General features: G+C 44.5%; 1 protein-coding gene across 3 annotated transcripts in view; it reads right to left on the bottom strand.

Moving 5' to 3' along the window:
- Positions 1-1,189: 1,189 nt before the first annotated feature.
- UBAP1 (ubiquitin associated protein 1) overlaps positions 1,190-18,357 on the bottom strand; it is a 38,800-nt gene continuing 21,632 nt past the window's right edge. For all 3 annotated transcript variants that reach the window (XM_005143150.4, XM_031043796.2, XM_031043797.2), the window contains exons 3-8: positions 14,286-14,410; positions 10,353-11,285; positions 7,432-7,467; positions 6,815-7,012; positions 5,293-5,394; positions 1,190-3,907 (exon numbers count right to left, since the gene is read on the bottom strand). In XM_005143150.4, coding sequence (XP_005143207.1) covers positions 3,767-3,907; positions 5,293-5,394; positions 6,815-7,012; positions 7,432-7,467; positions 10,353-11,285; positions 14,286-14,410 — 1,535 coding nt within the window. In that variant the 3' untranslated portion in view covers positions 1,190-3,766. The remainder of the gene's footprint in view (positions 3,908-5,292; positions 5,395-6,814; positions 7,013-7,431; positions 7,468-10,352; positions 11,286-14,285; positions 14,411-18,357) is intronic.

Genomic DNA, 18,357 nt, shown 5'->3' with positions numbered 1-18,357 from the left:
TAAGCTTCCCTTTAAACCAACTCTTAAGAAGCCTCCCTCCAGCTCATGGGGTCAGGAAGAGGTTTCCTGTGAGAACATGTGGCAGCTGGGTAGTCCTTGTCCCCACTGAAAGAATAAATGGATGTGAGCACTTGCAGTGGTTCCCCAGCCCTTTCTCAGCAAGCACACAGAAAACAGGGCTACTGAGGGGCTGCTGAGGAGCTCTGCACCTTCATTTAGAGCTGAAAAAGCATCAGGATGTGTGCACAGGTCACAGAGAAAGATGCCCAGCCAGTAATGCAGTACTAGGGAGGAAAACTTTCCTTCTGCATACTCTGACATTTGGGAGATGAATACTGGTTGATGGTACTTTCAGTTTTAAAGAACCACTCAGCAAAGTACATGCAGCCTCTCATCCAAGCTGGCCCCTTCTAAAGACCTATTCACACACCCCACACTGCCATGTCCCAGCTGCTGCATATTGAGGTACTCGTAACAAGGCATGAGGGACCAAAAGTTTCCATGAGCAGACATGTGAGTTAAGTCAGCTACCAAAGATAAGCCACCTGATTCCTAACCAGCCTCTTGACAGATCTGAGCCCCAGTGCAAGCTCCCAGAGCAGGAGCTAATCACTCCCTGGAGGAATGGCCAGGAACACTGAGAGACAAAAGAACCAAGCAGTTTTTCAAGTCCTGATGGCATTTTGTATCTTGTTAAGATTCTGTTATCACTGTTCTTTGAGTTTTATTTACTGCATGTGAGATGGTTTAACTAAAAAATGATAATAAAACAGCTTCTGCTGTGAAAATCCACCATCCTTGGCAATAACAGGACTGCAGACATTGCCTGCATACCCAGGCAATACTGAAACTGGGCTCCCAGTATGCAATGGAAAATACCACAGCTGTTACCAAAAAAGGTGATGTTTTTCTCTCCAGTCTTGAGGTTATTACCTAGATGCTGCTTTAGCTCTTGTGTGAAAATGCAGTAAATGAGCATTTCTGAAGCATCATCCCCTTCCTGCTCTTTGATATTGGTCTGACACCTGATAACAGTTAGCTTTTGTTTCAACCTGAGGAATATATCTGAAATTGCCATTACACCAGCCTAGGGGATTAAAAGAGCCTGGCCACATACAATCAAATAAACACAGAACTAAAGTGGTTTCAATTCTGTTTTCAGGTGCAATAAAGACAATGAAAGCTCATGGCAGATGCTTGATATTTTATTTGAATAATTGACATTATTTAAAATAAAATTCAATTTGCTACAGAACTCTGGTAGAATTTTATAGTAAATGTGATCAAAATGCCAGTTTGATTGATTACATAAAGATTAACTGGGGCTGGGAATGGGTAGGAGATCCCCTTCACACCTGGCCTGTTGACACGGCTGGTGTTTCGAAAGCTGTCCTTCAGGCACCCGAGGCCAACCTGAACAATCCTTGCACCAGGTTTTGCTGCACCACCAGAATGCACTGTCCTGCCCAGCATGGAGTTACCCTGCCACACAGCGTGCAGCAGAGCTGCTGATGCAGGCCCTGGGGTGCTCCAGCAGAGCCAAGCCACTGGAAGAGCCATGAAGCCCATTGAAGAAAGCCTCAGGGCTCCCACAGTGTCACCCTCAAAACAAGGCAATGAGCACAGGAGCACGTTTTATCCCAGTGGGCAGAGTGGGAGCCCTCAGCTCAGAGTTCCTGCCATGCTGCTGCTCTCCAGAACTGTCAGGAGGCAGCTTTGGGAGTCGCTGGCTCAAAGAACAACCACCAATTTTGGCTCTGCATCCATACAAGTCTTTCCACCAAGGTATCCAGGCCTTGGTACATGGCAGCAGCTAACACAAGGCAGCAGAGCAGTCTCTGACAAAGTCAAAACAGTGCCAGGTACGTAAATCAGGTACATAAATCTATCTGACATGAGAAGCTACAGTCCTGGAGTAACTATTGATCCCCAGCACCCAGAACAACACTGAAGTCTCATCACATTGTGTCACTTGTTACATGGTTCTTCAGAAGTGCCTCTCCTCTAAATCACCATGTTAATCCCCATACTCCGTGGTCTTCCCTTCTGTGAGAGGTTGCCCAGAAACATGCTTCCAGCCTTCAGCTGCAGAATGTCCTTCTCAGACAAGTTTTAACTTCAGCCCCACCACTATAAACTGATGAGGCTGAACACAACAGGGTATGATGCAAGGCAATGTGCCTCGTCTGTAATCGCGATCCATCTCCACATCTCCTACATACTGGCCAGCTACATGTCTCCTCACCATCATTTTAAATGTAATTAATATAGTTGAGCACCCCACAGAGAATTCCAGGAGTTAACACTGGACTTGAATTAGATGTTTTGGTCATATAAAGTTTAACAACATAATGTCTCCTTCAGAGTCCTGACGAGCCAAAACTTCCTATTGAAACACCTACTCAGGCAATGAGCCAAGCAGTCTTCCCCTCCTGAAGTCCAACGCTCCCAGCTCCATGCTGTGACATGAGTTTGGATCCCGAGATTTGGTTTTTGTAACACAAAAATAAGCCACAGCAAAAAGCAGCACATTCTGTCACTGCAGCTGCTTGTCCAGAGACCTCCTTGTTCTTCCCCATATGGACAGTTCATGTGTGCCTACAGAAGCAGGCAGGATCCAGCAAGGTCTTCATCTGCTGAAGTCAAATAGCATGAGAGATGGGAACCATGACACTGGGAGTCATATTTGAGGGCTTTATTAGTTGTTCTTCTGCAGAATCAAAATAATTAGCAAATTACTTTAAAGATTCCTCAAGACTGCTGATACTTGATGTATTTAGAACTTGAACAATGTACAACTTAATAGTTTGAGCTATCAAAAACAACCCAAAACTTGATTTCTAGTACTAGATGTTATAATGTAATTCTATAGCAGTGTGAGAAATTGAACTAATGCAGTGAGTATATTTGTTTTAAAGAAAGTGCTTGAAAGAAACTTCCTGCATCACACTGAGTATTATGTAAAATGAAAAGATAACTGATATCCTAGCAGGGCATTGTCTTAAATAGCCTACAAGCCTGGGGGGTTAAGAATACTGAGCCCCAGCTCTCTGCCTTCAGGTTCAAGAACCAACACAAGCTGCAGATCCAGGCAGAGTTCACAGCTTACCTGTTGCAAGAGAACTTACACACCACTCAGCATTGGCAGAAGTGTTGGATGCATGAGTAAAAATAAACCCAAACCAAACGAAACCCACAAGAGGAACTGCTTCTCGCTTTATGCATAGCAACAGCTTCTGAACCAGTGTTTTACTAAGTTACATACTAACTTTCAACCAAAAAAATAAAACTCCATTGCACTAAAGGTCAAATTTACTCAGTTAATCTGGACTGTGACACAGTCAAGTAATTCAGTACAAGCAGACAAGACACCATGAAAGCAGCTTCAAAGAACCAAAGCATCCTAGTTTCAGAACCAACTTAGTAGCTCTTCTGTCCAACTCCAGTGCAACAGTGAGGGAAGGAAACCACTCCTGTCTCTACCTACGTACAATTCCAGTAGAGGCTGGGCAGTCTAAACTCTCCGTGGCCAAGCTGGAAAAAGGAAACTTAGGAAAGGACACTTTAAAGACTTAATTTAAGAAAGAAAGTTGGCTTTCAGTGGAAAGAGAAATGCTAGAGTGATGCACGCGGGCGGGCTTGCTCAGTCACTCTCCCCTGCATGTGAAAAGCCGGGCTCCCTGCTGCAGAGAGCAAGTCACACTGGATGTGGAGGTGGCAGGGCTGGCCCTGCTCCGCTGCACGCCAAGAATCCAGGAATGTGTTTTCAGCTGGCTCCTGCGCGAGCCATTAGATCTTCCAAAGCGTTGTGTTGGTCGTTGTTATGTAATAATAAGACCTCCTTAATGTCTTTTAGTTCAAAGCCCATTTCTTTAAATTGACTCATTAGCTGGAGGAGTTCTGTGATCTGAAAGACACAGACAGTCCATTATTTGCAAGGGGAAAGAGGATGATGGGTGCTTGGTGGAGGTTTAGCACAGAGCCTGTCTTCAGCGACCTGGGCACCCCATAGAGTTGATACCTATTTCCCAAGTACAGCCTGCTCTGGCTCCATTGGGACAAAGTCATCCACATTAGAGCCCACAGAGCCTCACCTGTGTTTGCAGCCCTGCATCTCCAAAACCCTCTTCAGCAACAGGACCAAAGCTCAGCCTGTGGGGGCCTCTCTCCCAGTGTTTTCTCCCCACAGTAGGAAATTTACCGACCTGGCTCAATCTGGGCTCCCAAAAATGGTGATTAATGGCATCCTCTCCCACACCCACCATCCTGCTCTATCTGAACTTCTTTTTAAGTTACTTCAATTTCAGGAACAGTACAGTACCTCTCACTATCAAAAGGCTTCTCAGAACTAGTGCAGACTTGGGGGATTAGCACAAACCCTATAGAACACATTGTCATCAACCATGAATCCTCCATGAGCTTGGAAAAATTAAGTGACCACAAGTGGATGAGCTGATCAGACTTTCATGAACCCTCTGCCATTTACAGGGCCTCGGCTGCACTTCAGGGGAAAGGAAAAAACCCAAAAACACAAAAAGAAGCAAGCAGGTTGAAATGGGTGAGCAGGAGATTGGCTATTTCCAAGTTTAGGGTTAAGCCAGTAGCAAATGTGTTTCCTGAAATCAGTAATTTCTCCTGTATTTGCACTGTTGTTCCTCTGTTTGCATCACTAAGTCAAATAAAGGCAGGAAGGCATATATATATGGTGGGGATGGGGGGCTGGGCTGCACCTCTAAAGCATGCAGGCTGTTTAAAAGATCCTGTTGTTCTCTGCCCTGGCTACCTGCTTGTGTCTCTGTACCTTTGGTGCTGATAAAACAGCCAAACAATGAACCAGATCCAAAAAACAGATTTCCTAGCTTCCAGAGCAAGCCCTAACCCAATCTGCTGAGCAGCCTGGCTAATGCTTTCATACAAGGGAGAAAACCCATGGCCAGGGCATGCTGGCAGAGTCTGAAAGATAACCTGCTGCTTCTAAAGTTAACTGTCCCTGTACCAAGCACCTTGCACACAAGAGAACTCTGGGTTCAAAAACACCCAGAAATAAGCAGGGTCTTTAAAAAACATCCAGTCCCCATTAACATGCATGCAAGTGAGAGCAATAAAACCATACAAAATTCTAATGCTTCAACACATATTTGCTTTATCATCACAAAGATGTCCTTTGGCAGTCAGCTTTAGAAACAAGGCAGCATTACCACAAAAGCCAGAACTACACCAGCCAGAGGAACTGCTGCTGGAATTCCCCATCACTGCACATTCTCTCAATGGCTTAGCACACTGCGCCCTCACCTTCTCCTCTGAACACTGATGCATTTCCAAAGCTGCTTCAACAAGAAGTGGATCAAAGCCCTTCTCGCAAAGCTGTCCATGTGTAAACAGGTAATCCAGAACCTGTGGGGAACAAAGAAACTAAGTTTTCAGAGTGGCATTGGCAGCATGTGGTTGAATACCATACCTGTACAGATCGGCTGAGCACAACTACCCCAGGCCTCACCAGGGACTAAGACAAAGTCCTTCTTAGTAGAGCTGGGATGGTCTTTATGCAAGAGTTTGCTTAGAGAAAACAGGAAAGTCCTTCTGTCCTCCTGTGTTCTCCCACCAGCTCTGAATGTCATCTTCCACCTGAGTCACGGCAGCTTCAGAAGCCTATGTTTTAGCCTTCTGTGCCTGATCACTGAGCAGAAGACACACATTTAACTGTGCCTTTAATATTACAAGTTTTTAAAGTGAAACTGTAGGTCCACAGTCCAGATGTGTCAGCTTTGAGCTTCCTCTCAGACAGCCACAAGAGCTGATGCAATCTGAAAGCAGTCAGCCTTTTAAGATCAACTCAGCACACTGGTGAGTGAGCTGCAAATCCCAGCTCATGTGCCCAGAAACTGCTGCCAGGTTCCTTACCTGTGCTCAGCTCTGAGGGAAAAGGTCAGATTGGGAACGCTGTGTGCAAACACAGCAGGATTTAAAGTGTCCTCCTAAGGGGCTTTTATTCCATTTGATACTACAGTTCATGCCAGTGCACACATTAAGCCACTTTCACTGGGTAGGTAGATCAGGAACACATCAGCTCCACTACCACAAGTGCCTGGGGCCAGCCCTCTTCTCCAGGCACAGTCTTGGCCCTGCCTAGGGCCAGCATGGAAAATTAAAGAGGCTATGCTCTTCCTGCTTTAAAATGTTTGTTTGAAGCTGATCCAAGCCCCAGAGCCACACTTCACCCTGCAGCTCTTTATGCTCTGTGACCTGGTTTTAGCAAGTGTTTGAAGCAGCACATGTGGAAGGAAGCACCACAACCAGGGCATGCAGAAGAAAGTCGGTCAGTGGTGCCTCCCAAGAGCTGTTGTAAGCCTGCAGGGGCCAATCTCTCTGCAAGGAGAAATGTCAGCATCATAATCCCTTGTAATAAGAACAAGGGAAGAGGGTTGCTCTTTTATCATATGGCACCAAACATGGTGTAGAGCTGCATTAAGCTTCCTTTGTACAGTTCTGTGACTCCTGGGAAGACCCAGTGCCTTTCCCAGCTTCATGTGCAGCTAAGGGCCCATCCCAACCTCAGCAGAGCTCTGGCTCAGCACCTCACAGGTATGACTGGCTTGAGCAGTCTCTCATCAGAAACAGGCATAGTCACTCTTGTTTTGAGAGCCTCTGCTGCTTGGTGGCAACTTCTCTAGTGGTTAACATCACAGTGGCTATGGACTGCAGCTCCCTCTTGGAATCACAATATTCCTCCCTATGCATTTTACAAACCCAAGGTTGTTTCTCAGCAGAATCAGCATCCAACCAAGTGTTACTTTCCCACCGCACAAGCTCTTACCTGGTCTATGTTCTGTCCCTTCTTCTTCATGGCTTTCAGGACGTTCTCAGGTGAGTACCCCATGTTTACAACTGTCTCTACGCACTGCCTCTCACTAGCGGAGAGTGCCTGCTGCAGCTCTGGAGCGGGGCCACCCGGCCACTTTGTACGGCTGGTGTTATTGGGCACTTTAGACACTGGGACATTTTGGTGTGTTACCTAGAGGGGAAAACTCAGATGCTAAGGTGATGGTCATCTTCTGCATCCCCATACCCTGCTCCTGGCTAGCACAGCACCCATGTAATTAACCCAAGAGGCTTTCTAGAATGAAGTTACTCACTGCTAAGATGAAACCAAGCAGTGCACAGTCTGACTCCCACCAAACAACAATTAGCAACCTAGACTCTCCACAACATACCTTCTACCACTGGGACCCAAAACCTTTCAATACCCAACCTCTGCAAAAGTGAAGGTCTTTATGATATAGCCAAACCCTGTACTTCAGAAGCAGCATACAGGCTGCTTCCTTCAACCCAAGTTCACTCAGCACTATGATCTTCTGCACTCAAAGGACCATTACTTCTGGAGAGTCTAAAAAACACAGCCCAGTGCAAACACGTAAGTATTTGTGAACTTACCACAGGGGTTTCTGTTTCCTTGTAATCTGGGTGTACCTGTTGGACAACACACAAATAAGATGACTGTAAACATTATACACCAGTGATCAGAGTTTGCTGCAGCAAAGAGGAGAGATCCAGGAACAAGTCTACCACACTGGGGAAACCTGTGATCTGATAAGTCTTCCCCATGTGAGACACAGACATTACACAGCTGGGTGCAGTTACAGAACCACCATTGTAAGGATAGTTCCTTCTCTTAGCACGCTACAAACAGGAGTATCTGTGTGTCCCCTTGTAACTACTGACTTCTTTATTCAGTCACTGTGATGGCGACAAGTTCATATAGCTCAGTGTAGTGTGCTGGCTCCCGCTAAGCTCTTGACCCAGTGCTCTGCTTCCAAACAGAAACCATTTAGGAGTTACTACCCAGAGACTTCAGTTCTTCACATTTTGTAATGCTCCTGCCAACACAGATTGCTTGAAAAGCTGGTGACTTCTCTGGGACCAAACTAAACAACAAAAATACCTGTTTACTAAACACCAATCCTGAGAATATCTGTAAGAATTCGGACAATTTCCATTTATTTGCAAAAACACCCAAACCACCACCACTAAGGTGCAGTGGTATATACTCTGAATGGTCCACCAGCAGTGTCCCATGCTGCCACAACCAGAGATTTCTGTGAATAAAATGCATCATACCAGTCAGCTCTCTGATCAGCTTTGTTTAATTACAACCTGTTGCCCTCATTAGTTGTTTCTCCCTCTGTAAATGCTGCAAAAAGCAAACCAGTGAGTTTCAAGAGAACAAGAGGAGGGGAGAAACACTCAAGACAAAATCAGTGAAGCCTCAGAGAATCATGGGCTTATTTCCATCAAACAAACCCCTAGGTTCAATTCACTGCTAAAGCATAAACTCCAGTGGCAACTCCAGATCCAAAGTTAGCGTTTTGAGATTAAAATAAATCATTGTGGATTACACAGGGACACAGAATTCTCTGGAGACTTCCTAAAATCACTGGGCAGAGATTGTAATAACAGGAGCCTTGAGAAGAAGGACTTGGGGGTGTTGGCTGACAAACAGGTTAACATGACTAGGCATCATGCACCTGCAGCCCAGAAACTAACCCTATGCTGGGCCACACCAAAAGGAGTGTGACCAGCAGATTGAGGGAGGTGATTCTCCCTCTCTGCTCCACTGTCATGGCACCCCACCTGCAGTCCTGCATCCAGCTCTGGAACCACTACCTGCATAACTGAGGCCAGAGGAGGCCATAAGGATGCTGCGAGGACTGGAACACCTCTGCTCTGGAGACAGGCTGGGAGAGGTGGGCTTGTTCAGCCTGTAGGACAGAAGGCTCTGCAGAGACATTAGAGCAGCTTCCAGTACCTAAAGGGGGCTACAAGAAACCTGGAGAGGGATTTACTACAAGGGCATGTAGTGACAGGACAAGGCAGAACTGTTTTAACCTGACACAGGAGAGATTCAGATCAGGCACTAGGCAGAAATTCTTCCCTATGAGGAGCTGGCAGAGGTTGCCCAGAGAAGCTGTGGCTGCCCCATCCCTGGCAGTGTTCAAGGCCAGGCTGGACAGGGCTTGGAGTAACCTGGTCTAGTGGAAGGTGTCCCTGCCCGTGGCAGCCCCTTTGAGCTACACACAGTCATACAACCACCTCTCCAACTTGTGATCTACACCAGCAAGCACTTGCTCAGCACGTTGCTGCTTCTGGCAGAGTTCACTGTATTATATTTGCTCTAGTTGTCAGTAAAGAGCTGTTCTGCTGTGCTCTGAGGAATACACTAGGTGCCAGAATACTGTATTTCACCATTAGTACTGCATTTATCTAAGCCTGAGAGGTGGAAGAACAATGGGAGAGAAGTGGTGTCACTTGCTTTAGAGCACATGGTGACACAAAAACTTACAGCATGCCAGCAAGGCCACAGAACTGGGGAAGCACTGCTTAGACTGGACAGAAGAAACCAAGTTAGTATGGAGCCAGCTAGAGGATTTGGCTACAAAGCTTTCACTAGGCTTCATGACACTGGTGTCCAGATCTTAGGTTCTTCAGGAAGAGAGCTCACAAGCTTACCCAAATCTCTGTGCTTACTCACAGACAGACAAAGACAATGACTGGTGTGAAGTTAAGTGTCCTCAAAGTCACTTTAGAACTTTCTACAGGTTTCACAGGAAATGAAGGATCAACCTCCATCTCAGAGCCACGGGGCAACCAACTAACAAGAGCAATCTGAGGTGACCTTCAGGACTGCTTCTGGCATCCACCAAGCAATCATTCCACCTTCCTTCACAAGAAAACGGGTCAATACCAGATTTCACCCATCATTTTCTTCCTTTTAAAGATTAGACTTTAAAAGGATCTCGGGAAGAAATAAAATAAAATCTAAAAAGACATTTATTTTACTGCATATCAACTGCAAGCACCTTTTTCTTTGCTGAACGAAACAGCACATCTGTGTTTTTTTAATGTATTAATTCCCTTTCCTGAAAAGCCTGCATTTCCAATTATTTCTAGAAAATAAGCAAGCCAAGGAACAAACCTAGAAAATACCTGACTCAAAACCTAACAGCACTTCAGAATATGATATATTTCAGCTGGGTAAGACAGAAAGCAGAGCTGTGCAAAGAAGGTATCTTACATGCTTTGCTCAAAGGTGTGAAGCTATGAACAGAGAGAGGTGGAAAGCTGAAAATTGCCAGAAGTGGTCTAAAAATATCATATTTTGGGGAAACCTGCAGAGCAATTATCTGAGGTTCAGAACTACAAGCATAAAGGCCTTTTGGACTGATCAATCTGTTGTGTGAATAAAAAAGACCTACACATCACTCCCATTTAATGAACTAAATAAAGCCACAGGATATTTCAGAAGCAATATTTGCCTCCACATCTTCCCATCAACCCCAATTCTAATCCATCTTTACCGTAGTCGCTGTGCTTTGAGGTGGTTCTTCTTCTGTACAAACTGTCGACACAGCCAGGGAAGGCAGCCTGGATGAAGAGGATAATGTTGATGTCTCCATACCACTGTCCTCATTTAGAGCAGAAAAACCAACCATGTGGTGTCCATTCAGTTCACTAGCTTTGCTCTGAGCACAGGTCTGCAAAGAGCTGAGCAAAGTGCCATTGCGGAGACAGGTAGTGCTATGGAAAGTGCTTGTGAGCTTTGATGATTTCTGATCATTCTCATCGGAGTCAAGTTTAGGAAAGGACAGGGATTTGATATTGCTCACTGAAGTGATAGGGGACAGGGACACTTTGGAAGACAAGGACATCTTTTCACAGTTTCCCAACTGCGGTAAAGTGATAAAGCCATTGGGTTTGTGAAGGGGCTTGAAGTCCAACGTGGCCCTTTCTATGGATGCCAGAACTTCCTCATCTTGCAGTACAGACTCAGACCCTCCTTTGGGCAAGGTGTTATCTAACAGCTGGGCAACAATTGGCCCAGTAGTACCAACATGAATTTCAAGAATATTTTTTAATTCCTCCTTATCATCAATAGTTTTTAATTCCAGTTTATCAAATGGGTCTTCTTCACATTCAAAATCAGCTGGGTTGAAGTCTGCTTTTGGACGAGGTGGACTGAGGACCTTCTGCTTCACAGCACTGCTGTTGGCTGGTGTGGGAGTAAGGATATTATTGTGCTGCAGGCTAGCAAGGACAGGGTTGATAGGAGGAGGCATGGCCTCAGGGCAAGGTCCCTCTGAGAATCCCATCTTGTTGCTGTCCTCTGGAGCTGATTTTGAGCTTGCTAGTCCTTCTGCTTCTGCCTTGCGTTCAGCTTCCCTCTGGGCAGCTTGGATTTTTCTGATGTCTTCAGACCACTCGATTGTTTTCTTTTCCAGTGAGAAGTCATACTGACCAGGGGTGGAGGGGAAAGGAGGAAAACAAAAGAGTAAGTTACAAGGATCACGGCTATTATGTCTGATAGTAACAAAAGTTAACAAAGAGTATGAGCTACATGAATTACCATGGACAGGCATAGAATCAAGGAATGGTTTGGGTCAGAAAGGACCTTAAGATCATCCAGTTCCAACCCCCCTGCCATGGGCAGGAATATGTTGCACTAAACCATGTTGCCCAAGGCTCTGTCCAGCCCAGCCTTGAACACTGCCAGGGATGGAACACTCATAACCTCCCTGGGCAACCCATTCCAGTGCCTCACCATCCTCACAGTAAAGAACTTCTTCCTTGTATCCAATCTAAACTTCCCCTGTTTAAGTTTTAACCCATTACCCCTTGTCCTATCACTACAGTCCCTAATGAATAGTCCCTCCCCAGCATCCCTGTAGGCCCCCTTCAGATACTGGAAGGCTGCTATGAGGTCTCCACGCAGCCTTCTCTTCTCCAGGCTGAACAGCCCAAATTTCTCAGCCTGTCTTCATACAGGAGGTGCTCCAGCCCCTGATCATCCTCTTGGCCTCCTCTGGACTTGTTCCAACAGTTCCATGTCCTTTTTATGTTGAGGACACCAGAACTGCACACAATGCTCCAAGTGAGGTCTCACAGGAGCAGAGGGGCAGGATCACCTCCTTTGACCTGCTGGTCACACTGCTTTTGATGCAGCCCAGGATACGGTTGGTTTCTGGACTGCAAGCACACACTGAAGCCGGTTCATGTTCATTTTCTCATCAACCAACAAACCCAATTCCGCATCATTTTTTTTTACTCAGCATCTCTTGTCAACTACAGACTGGCACAGCCAGAAGATGCCTGAAGTACTTTGTTCTGCCTCCAGAAGCAAAACCTGGCTATAGTCTGGATGAGAATATCACATTTTGCTTCCTTCCTACATTTATTTTTGCTTTAGAACTACTGAACATCCCAAGATCAGTTTTACATTCCTCTCACCCTCTCCTCCCACAACAACGGGCATAGCAAGAGCAAATCTAATGTGTTATTAGATGGATGACCATATACAGATCTTGCAACACTGAACCACTTTCCACAAATTCCGTAAGTCATTCAAGACTCCAGCACAGTAATTCTACATCCTAAGACTAACACTGTATTATTCAGTTCCCCCTAAAGGATTCCTAAGGGACCTGAGTTTTATATCACTGGTTCAAGAGGTATTGGTGTTCTTACCCACTGCCAGTGGCCCATCAGCCAAAAGCTATTCACCCTAGTGGCCTAGTTGAGAGATCAAAAATCTGAACGGGCTAAATGAACTTCAAGCTTTGGTATCTTCTGGAGAATGAACAGCCTCAAATGATCTATAATGTGGTAAAAAAACCCCACAAAATGCTCAGAGAAGACAACCTACAAGCTAAGTCCAGGATATAACATACTTCTGACCCATACAAAGTTACAAGATATCCTTACCAGGATAATGGCACGTAACCAAACAGGAGTGCTCTTGCCATGGGACTCCTAGTTCATGCAAATCCCTAGCTCTAAAGAGCAATAAGCCAGCAAGGCTTGCTAGGCCTCTATTAGGCTTTTCTGGGACTTGCTATGTGTTATGTCACATCCCATCCTATAATGGGCTCTAGTGAGAACTTGGAGACATGTTTCTCAACCGTATTAACAGTTTTCCCTTCCCTTTGCTCTAAGATGCCAATAAGTGTGATACACAATTTATCAGCAAGCTAACTAACCCACTGACAGAAGTGCTGGGCAGCACTCATTACACATTCTTTGATATCTCAGCAGTTATCAGTTTTCTCGGTATATGTGGCCATATATAGCCAAAATTGACCCAAGCCACCTATTTTTTTATAATAAGGAAATGAGAGGTATTTATATAAACATATATGGCTTTGGTTAATTGTGCTTCCCTTCACTTTTAACAGCTGTCACTACAGCTGTAAAAAAGTCAAACTGCACTGCAAAACACACAGTCTCCATCATATGTTAATCAAGGTGTTGCAGTCCAATTGGGCACAAATACTTGAGCCTCAGCTTGGCAGGAAAATGGAGACAGCAGAAGGAAGCCAGAAACAGGACATTAAAGTTTCCTTTAGCTCTCCCACATTGGCTTAACTGGGTGGAAATATGTGTCTTAAGACAATCAGGTCTTAACCAACCATTTAATGGTTATAATGAAATCAATCATTTAATGGTTATGATGAAAAAGCTGTGATGTACGGTACTAGGGTAATATGCAGGGCAGGAAAAAAGGCCAATAAAAGCAGAACCATCTCCAGCAATCTGTCACAGCTGAAGTGAAAATCTCAGTTGGGACTGATCAAGGAAAGTCATGGATTAAAATGAGAAAACATAGTTCAATTATATTTCATGTATCACAACCTGCATTTGAAGATTAGATTTTCAACAGTTAAGCTAAAGCGATCAATTTTAGGCTATAAGAGATGTGATCCTCGAAGATCTGGAAACCATCTATACCAAGATGGAGCCTGTTTGCCCTACAGCTGGAAAATGATTCCCACTCAGAACGGCACAGAAAACAGGAACTGGAAATTTATTTCTTCATCACAGTATTATGAGAACCCATAAAGTACAGTCATAAAGACACTTGTTACCCTTAAGCAAGGGTCTGCAAGTGTGCCATAGAATGGGTGTATCAGTTTTTTCTGGTTTTCCTCTTAAACATGCTACTCAAAAGTAGTCAGGGTAACATCTAGACTAGTAACCATGACACTGTGCTTTTTTGAAGTAGATATACTAAAATGAGTGCTATTAGTTTTTTTTAAAGCAGTGAGAAGTAGCTTTTTGCACCACCTACTGTATTTTTGTCTATCATTCTGATAGATCTTCTACAAATACAGCCTGGTGCACAAAATGACACTACAGGACCAACAAGACTAACATTTGGATACATGTGCAAACTGACTACCTGCAACACATGCTGGAGGCCAGGGTTAGGGAATACAAAGGCAAAACACATCACTTACCTGGGTTTCTCTGACAAGCTGAGAAGAATCAGGCAGGCAGAAACCAATGGGCAATCCAACCTTTGCTGGGGTTTTGAATTTGTCTCCTATCTTAAATGGAACATCATCGAGATAACTGAAGGGCCCTGGGATCAAAAGCAGAAATTGTCTTAGGAGTTTAATGCATTCAATTAAGACTCACATTTCTATATTTGGGAGATCTTTTATCTCTGCTGCCCCAGCTACACCAGATGACTCAATACAGAGGGAGTTGCTTGATCAGATGCACACTGAATCTATTTGGACTTCACTGCTTCAGTTTTGGTGCTTCAGTTTTGGGGTTGTGTTTTTGTAGGGGTTTTTTGGGAGTGGGTTTTTTTGTGATTTTCTTAAGGTTCTAGCCTGCAATTATTTAAAAACAAAAAAACCAAACACGCAACCTAATAAATCCAACAATTGGAACAGATTTTGAACTTAATGTACCAAACTTCTTAGCTCCCCTTGTGAAAAGATTATGTTCAGACGACTGGAAACTGAAATTCTCCTGAATTCTGCTATGTGTCTATAAAAAGACCCGTCACTTTTTGTTGTATTCAAGAGGCTCCAAAATGACCTAGTTTTAAAGCAGCTACAACAAACTAAAGCCCAGGTTTTGACATACACATATGAAGTAATATTTGAACAGAAGTGGTCACAAGGGCAAAGTGGCCAAAGTCTAGACACTCCACTTTAACCAAAACACAGAAATATCTCAAGACAATTTAGCACAGATTTCTGAAACAAGGCAATCTAATTTAATCAGCTATCTGATTTCTGGTCACTCCAAAGAGAAGCTTCAGACCTATTTCATTGTCCTTTGTCACACAGGGTATTTCAACAATGTTTTAGGATTAAACTCTTTCAGGCACCCTGCAAAATCATGAGGCAGAGTCACTTAAGAGCTTAACTACCTCCAAGAATCATAGTCAGCTAGGTTGGAAAAGACCTTTAAGATCATCAAGTCCAACCATTATCCCAGCTCTGCCAAGTCCACCACTAACCCATGTCACTGACAGACTCATCTACACGGTTTGGGAACGCTTCCAGGGATGGTGACTCCACCACTGCCATGGGCAGCCTGTTCCAGGGTCTGAGCATCCTCTCTGTGAACAAATCGGTCCCAACATCCAATCTAAACCTCCCCTGGCACAGCTTGAGGCCATTTCCTCTTATCCTGTCACTTGTACTTGGGAGAAGAAACCCCACCTCACTGAATCCTCCTTTCAGGCAGTTGCAGAGAGCAATAAGGTCCCCCTCAAATCTCTTCTCCAGACTAAATTCCCCACGTCCCTCAGCCATTCCTCATCACACCTGTGCTCCAGGCTCTGCACCAGCTCCGTTGCCCTCCTCTGGCCCCCTCCAGCCCCTCAATGTCTCTCCTGTAGTGAGGGGCCCAGCACTGAACACAGGATTCAAGGTGCATCCTCACCAGTGCCCAGTGCAGGGGGATGCTCACTGCCCTGGCCCTGCTGCCACACTATTGCTGGTACAGGCCAGGATGCTGTTGGCTTCTTGGCTGCCTGGGCACAGAAGAAGCCAAACTTCAGGTGTGTTTTCCTTGAGCTGCTGTGCAGAAGTAGAAACCCCACAATACTAGTTGCATTTAGTTTTTCAATTAACGAAAAGGGGTCTCTTGGATCACTGGTCTAAGATTTTGGAATTATAGGTAAGGTTTCTGGCTGTGTAGAACAATCTGAAGTGTGTCTTTAGCATTGTCTGTGACTTCACTTTGCTGCAGATCCAAAAAGATGTTAGTGGCAACATCTAAGATGGTTTTCAGTTACTAAACTTCTAGCTCAGTGAGCTGTGACTTGCCATTTTTATCTGACCCATTTTCATACTCAGATGACAGTAAGTACTGTTTGTGTTCCTTCACTGTTGACTCATCTACAACAAGGCAGCCACAGGCTCAGAAAGGACAAACAGCTTTTGAAAACAGGAACATCCTGTTAATTTGGAGTTAAATGTTTATGTGCTGTCATCACTTGAGCTCCCATACTATGCACTGCACTGGTTGTTCCCAGAGTCCTGTTAGGACACAGGTGGTATTTCCTTCAGCTTTGAAATAATCAGGCTGAACAACCTATACCCCACCTGCACAACTAGCATGCAAAAGTGCTCCAGGCAGAATATAAGTGTTTTCACCAATCAGTACCAAGAAGCACTCATTCAAGCATTACATAGCACAACATCCAGAGAGCACCTCACTGGCCACCAACACCACTACCTGCCACACAGCATTCAAATTGCATTTGAGCTGACAATTTAAGAACCTGGATATGCTAAAGTGTCTTCTTATGCAGAAACAGCCACTGTGGCAGCCTTTGCACTGAGATTGGCAACTCATGCCCAGGTCAGAGACAGGAACCAGATCTCCTAACTCCTTGGTGTGGTGTGACTGCTGCTACTATGACTTGCTTAGTCCTGCTTAGATCAGGACTTGCACCAGATGATGATCCAAGTTATGATCCAGGATTCCTCTCTGCACCAATCTCACAGCCCAAATTGCTCAGTGTGCAAACACTTGTCTTACTAGACCTACTGACACTGCAAGTGGTAGGCACCTCTCACTGCACCACTACCTGAAATAGATGCTAGCCACATAGGGTGCAGGCACACACTGTGTGGTATGTACACAGCAACGCTTTGCTTTGGTGCAGTAAAAACCCGAACACATGAAGACTAGATGGGTTGCCAGTTTAACCTCAGAAGCTGGACTAAGGAATAAAAACCTTCCAGTGTCTTTCCCAGTATATTGATATTTGTTTAATAGCAACTACTGCTATCACCTCATCTTGAATATACTTCTGCTACAAAAACCACAACCACACGTTAAGGGACACACCACGTGGTTTAGGACATTTGATGGTAAAGTCTTTTTGAGGCAAAACACCAATGTACATAGTATTCAATTTGTTCCAGCTGAATCAGAATAGTACTAGTCTAATGAAGTTAAAATCTGATCCAGAAAGACAAGAACCCTTTTGTGTTTGTAAACAGATGAACCTTCTGCCTGAACACAGATGGGTAAGTGTGGAAACTGACATAAATGGCAAATTCTAAAGCAATAAGGAAAACCTACATATAGAAAGTATTATGCAAGACACTGTTTCAGTAGTCCAAATGAAGCAATTAAACACGTTTTTGAACTGTTATTTAATATGGTTGTCAGCCACTTCATCCTTTTAGCAGTTAAAAGCTGGATGTTCTGAAAATAGCCCTGGCAAAACTGGCACCTGTCAGTCTAGTCTCTGACAATGCACACTGTATGATATTCCTGGTCCAAGGAATTAACTACAAGAGTAAAATTTCCCTCCACTTCAGTACAATGCAGAAGACACTGACCAACTCAAAGAAGCATCTTCCAGCTTGGTAGCAAAATTGAAACATTTCAGGTAAAACCAGTTACCAGCTATGAATAGGGAACAGCTCTGAAACCAGAAGCAAAACTGGTTTTGTGGTCACACAAACCAAACTTCTGTAATTTTCAGAAATAGGAGTTAAAAGCTCTCACATTGTATAACAACAGCAACAATACAACAGCAATGTTAATGCCCCCGTACAAACCACACTTTCTGTGCAACAGATGAGAGCTGCATTTCTAGATGCCACTAATTACCAGAACTTAAGCTTGAACTTCCAATTATTCAAATGACAGGAGAGCATCTGAAGTTATATGGTTAGGCATAGTTACAGGTGTGTGCTAAGAATACTCTTTGAGACAGGAAAAGGGTTCCCTTCTCTCCACCCATTCCTTATGTTATCATCTTCACGTGAACATGGTGCTGAGCAACCTGCTCTATGTGGCTCTGCTTGAGGAAGGGGTTTGGTCACTTCAGTCTGTAGAGGTTCCTTCCAACCATTCTGTGATCCAATAGCAGTCCTCTAACCTCTAATAGGCAGCTCAACAATAAGTACAAGATACGAACCAGCTATGTTGTGCAACTTCATCAGTCTCTCAGAATCACCAAGCTAAAGGGAGGTGTTGGGATAGATGCTTTACAGTAAGCCAAAATTCACTTAGTGGGATTAATTCTTAAACAACCCTGGAGAA

This window comes from Melopsittacus undulatus, chromosome Z, assembly GCF_012275295.1.
Source record: "Melopsittacus undulatus isolate bMelUnd1 chromosome Z, bMelUnd1.mat.Z, whole genome shotgun sequence".
In the NCBI taxonomy this organism is placed as follows: domain Eukaryota; kingdom Metazoa; phylum Chordata; class Aves; order Psittaciformes; family Psittaculidae; genus Melopsittacus; species Melopsittacus undulatus.
This window is presented reverse-complemented; position numbering and strand designations above follow the sequence as displayed.